This window comes from Lactuca sativa, chromosome 1 (assembly GCF_002870075.4).
Source record: "Lactuca sativa cultivar Salinas chromosome 1, Lsat_Salinas_v11, whole genome shotgun sequence".
Classification (NCBI taxonomy): domain Eukaryota; kingdom Viridiplantae; phylum Streptophyta; class Magnoliopsida; order Asterales; family Asteraceae; genus Lactuca; species Lactuca sativa.
In genome coordinates, this window is record NC_056623.2 from 38,703,457 (window position 1) to 38,708,338 (window position 4,882).

The 4,882-nt window shown below is 35.7% G+C and overlaps 1 protein-coding gene across 1 annotated transcript; it reads right to left on the reverse strand.

Annotated features, from left to right (window-relative positions):
• Positions 1-938: 938 nt before the first annotated feature.
• On the reverse strand, positions 939-3,582 carry LOC111910304 (putative receptor-like protein kinase At1g80870). The gene has a single exon (XM_023906125.3). It carries the CDS (start codon positions 3,151-3,153, stop codon positions 1,210-1,212), a length of 1,944 nt encoding a protein of 647 aa, XP_023761893.1. The 5' UTR covers positions 3,154-3,582; the 3' UTR covers positions 939-1,209.
• Positions 3,583-4,882: the final 1,300 nt, after the last annotated feature.

Here is a 4,882-nt window from a genome sequence, read left to right on the forward strand (position 1 = left end):
TTTTGGGTAAGGTAATTCACGATTTTCGGTCTTCGGGTTTTCGGTCTTCGGGTCGGTCCGGTCTGGGTTCGGCCCGTTGCTCATCCCTGCTCTTAAACGTATCTTACAATATGTTTGCGGGACGTTAGACTACGTGCTTCAACTTCGAACCACCGTTCACGTTCAAGTGCAGAAGCCAAATACCATGGCGTGGCCAATGTAGTAGTTGAAACCTGCTGGTTACGAAATCTTCTTCATGAGCTACACATTCCTCTTTCTAAGGCAACCGTTGTTTACTGTGATAATGTCAGTGCTGTTTATTTGTCTACAAATCCCGTTCAGCATCAACGCAACAAACACATAGAGATTGATATTCATTTTGTGCTTGACAAGGTTGCAACTAGTCAAGTCAGAGTTCTACATGTTCCTTCCAGCCTTCAGTATGCAGATATCTTCACGAAAGGACTTCCATCTTCTTTGTTTACAGATTTCTGGACCAGTTTGAGTGTTTGCTCTAGATCTCCCGCTCAAATTGTAGGGGTGTGTTAATGTAGTATTGTATTGTACTTTTAGATACCGTGTATTTGTATTTAGCCCAGCTGTTACCTAGCTCATGGGGCCCATGTAATCTTGTATTTAATCATTGTTATTACAATGCCTCTTCATTGAGAAAAGATAGTGTGTGGTTTTTCCTTTATGCATGAAAATAAGTTTCAAAATAGGTAGGGCCACTATGAAAATACCCATTACAAAATGGATGGGCATATTGCCAAAATATACTCCAACGTGTCCTTAATTTTCTTTATGTAGGGTTAAGTTTTCAGGCAACACAAAAGCAAATTTCAAAGAAATTTTAATCACCCAAAAATAAACTCATATAATGATCTTTTTTAGTAGTTCTTTGTGATGGAGGGTTATGGCAGATGATCAATGACAGAAACCAAATATATCAAGCTATAGGTTTGGAATTATGGTTTATTTCAAAAATTTCCTTATATGGTCAAGAATCCTCTTCACCATATTAGGGTTTCATTGAACAACCTCTTGATCTTTGTTGTAGTTACTTCAATTGAAGAACCATACCTTTACAACTTCACATAAAGAAGGTGAGCCTCTTCAATAAAAATAAAAATAAAAATAATCGGTTGATCAGCTTTTAACTTTTAGACTAAATTATCTAGGAGTCGACCAATTTAACTAATATACAAATGCAACAAGAACACTACACCTTCAATCGCCATTGTTGTTCTTCCTCCTTGATTTAGATTTCCCGACCAATTTGGAAGGCGGTGATGGTGAAAACTCAAACGGAACCACCGGGAGATCCATTTCCCCATTCAAAATCTTCACAATATCCCCAATATCCGGCCTCAACTCCGGCATCTTCTGTAAACAAGCTAGAGCCAAATTCACACACAAAATCGCCTGCACCTTATTATAACATTCACCCTCTTTCAATCTCTCATCCACTAATTCCAACAAATCACCACCTTGAGCCAATTGTCGACACCAACTTATCAAATTCGCCTTCTCAAGCTTCATCGGTGATGACAGAACATGTAATGGTCTTCGACCAGAAACAATCACCAGAATCAGTACTCCAAAACTGTAAATATCGGTTTTCTCCATTAAATAACCGCAACCACCGTATTCTGGTGCTACGTAACAAAGCGTCCCTCGCATGCTTGTTGTGCTGCTGAGTTCGCGGCTGAAGAGATCTTCGCTGTTCTTCTTTGAGTTCTTCCTGAAACTGAACTCTGTGTTTGGATCGATCTCGTTTTCGTGATTATGACGGTTTGTTTTTCGTTTTTTTCGGAAGATCGAGAGCTTCAATTTTCGTTTAATCTTCTTCTTCTTCTCGACTTTCTTATTGCTGAGTTCGTCGAGGTGTTCTTCTTTCCACCATTCTTGCATTTTCCGGTGTCGTTTCCAGCCACTCTGTTCTTCGTTTTCTGGTTTGTTTTCGTTGTCGTTGGAATCCTTTAATTCAAAGTTCTTATCATCATCCCAATCTGGATTGGCCGATGAACAGGTTTGACTTCCGATCCATTCTCGGACGTAATCCTTGCTGCAAAGCTCACCGCTGCCCTCTTGTTTCCACCACCAATCTTTCCCCCATTGTTTCTTGCCAGTTTTGCGATCGTCGGAGGGATTCATATTGGATTCTCCAATGTGATTATTATCGAAATTAAGACCTAAATCATCGTCATAATTCGTGAATTTATTGTTAATCCAATCATCACCACCACCGTTTTCAATGTCCTTTCCTTTTTCGTTTGTGAACCCAAATTTTGGATTATTACACACAACCTTATTGTTGGTCGGCGTCGAAGAGGAGGAAGCTTGTAGAGCAAGAGCGAAATCTACCTCATTGGCGTTACTACTATCGACTGGAGTTCCAATCGCCGGAGACTCTCCGACGCCGCCGCCAGCTAAAGTTCCTGATAGATCTTGACTGAACAAATCCACACCGAATTCCGGCTCGATCTTCAATTTCGACAATCCGAAATCGGCGAGTTTTGCACGGAACTCAGTGTCGAGTAAAACGTTGCTAGGCTTCACGTCTCCGTGAATCACCGGCGGATCACATTCCCGGTGTAAGAACTCAAGTGCTCTAGCAACATCTAGGATGATATCGAATCTTGTCTCCCAATTCAAGCTACGATCGGAGAAAAGAGATTCCTGTAAGCTCCGATTCGGCATGTACTCATAAACCACCAATCGCTTCTTCTTATCAAAGCAATACCCTAACAATGAAACGATAAACTGCGACTCTAATCCACCGAGGATTCGAAGCTCGGTTTGGAACTCACGTTCGGCGTCTAACGACTCCGAATCAAGCATCTTCACAGCAACGAGTTTTCCATTTCTGAGTATACCACGGTACACGGTACCTGAACCGCCTTTTCCGATATAATTATCATCGGAGAAGCCATTGGTGGCGGAGTTGAGCTCTTTGTAGCTGTAACGATGTAGTTTCAAAAATTCTGGACACGAGTCAAGAGGACTAGTACGAGTCCGATGAATCAACGTATACCACAGGTAGTAAAGCAAGTAAAGAACTCCAATAAGTATAAGAATTGATGAAAAAACAGTGATTACGAGGAAGATGAAGGTAGCTCTGTGTTTTGTGGGCTGTTGATGTGGGAAAGAAGAAGGTTGTCTTGAAGGCATTGTGTTTGTTGATCTCCCCAATTATCCACTCCAGAAAGAAGTTAAAAACTGATATACAAGGACAAATAGAGGATCTAGGGTTCTATAGTGTTATGAATCCGCCATGGGAATTGGGAGCTGCTGCTTGACTCAGTATCCGAGGGAGGTTAAGCTTTACAGTTGGAATAATCATAATCATGAATCATGGAAAATTACCAATTTTCGCATTGATTGGTCTTTGAAAGAATTTTCAAATCTGTTGTTAATGATGGAGATTTTGGATTGAGAATTTGTTTGTTTGGTGGGGAGATTAAGAGGGGACCCATGAGGGCAGTGTAGCTTTTGACTAAAGAGAAAGAATTTGCAGGTAAGGAGAACGACTTTTTGGGGAGAGATGAAGGAAAATGGAGGGAAGTCGGGAACACACTTACAGGTGGATTGCAGGTTTTGTAGTTAATTTATGCTCAAATAAAAATTTATACAATATATTTAAATATAAATATTCTTGGAAAAAATAGCAAAACAATATAATATCATATAATACTTAAATTTATTTTATAGACAGGTTAGATGGTGTAGAAACATCACTGCATCTGGTTTGAAACGCAATCAAAAACCAAAAAATAAAATAATAGAATATTAGGGTTGTATTTAGTGTGTATATTTGTTGTAATTTTTTAAATTATTACAATATAATATTCTATGAGACTAATAAAATAGTTTTTATGATAGACTATAATAAAATGCTCTTATTTTAACTATCATATATCCTGGTTCGGACTTGACATATCGGACATATATCGGACATTTTGTACGAAAATCAAAATGATATATATATATATATATATATATATATATATATATATATATATATATATACTACACTATAAAGTAAATCTTACTATTTCTAAAAATATATTCAATATAATAATAATATATTTTTTAAGACGTTCAAGTCATTAAGCTAATAGTACAAGTAACCATTAATAAAATAATAATATTTTTAAGTTGTACAAATATACAAGCTTAAAGTACAATTATCTCTTATTAAAATAATAATTAAAAGTTAAACTAACTATATTTTGAAATCTTATCCAGGGAAATTTTAAAGGCACCAATAAAAAAGTCAAAACCACCCATTCAAATATACTTTTCAAAACTATTTTCCCGTTTATTTTAGAGTAAATTATAGAAATGACCCTTAAGCTTTGGTCTGATTAAAGTTTTGGTCCCAAAGTTAAAAAGTTAATAAGTTTTGGTCCCTAAGTTAAAAAATTAATAGGTTGTATCCTTGTGGTTTATATATATAGCAGTTTTGGTCTTTTGGGATAAAAAAACTAACTTAATCTTTCTTTTTTTTTCAATTTTCTTTTAACAATTTATTATTATTATTATTATTATTATTATTATTTAAGATTAAAATCAAGAATATATTGGTTGTTTTATACTTTATTTTTATTTAGTTTCTTATTTAAAAGCGTCTTGTATAAAAATTATATTAACAAAAAAATAATATAAGTGATAATAACAATTATTTTTATTATTTGGTACACTGACCGACTTGTATAAAAATTATTTTTATTTAGTTTCTTATTTGGTACAGTGATCGATTGACCAATTTGGTAACTGTTTTTTGGAATATGTTCTCTAATAACAAACTAATCTTTTGCCGCCGCTTTGCGCGGGCCAATTGCTAGTGTGTGTGTATATATATATATATATATATATATATATATATATATATATATAT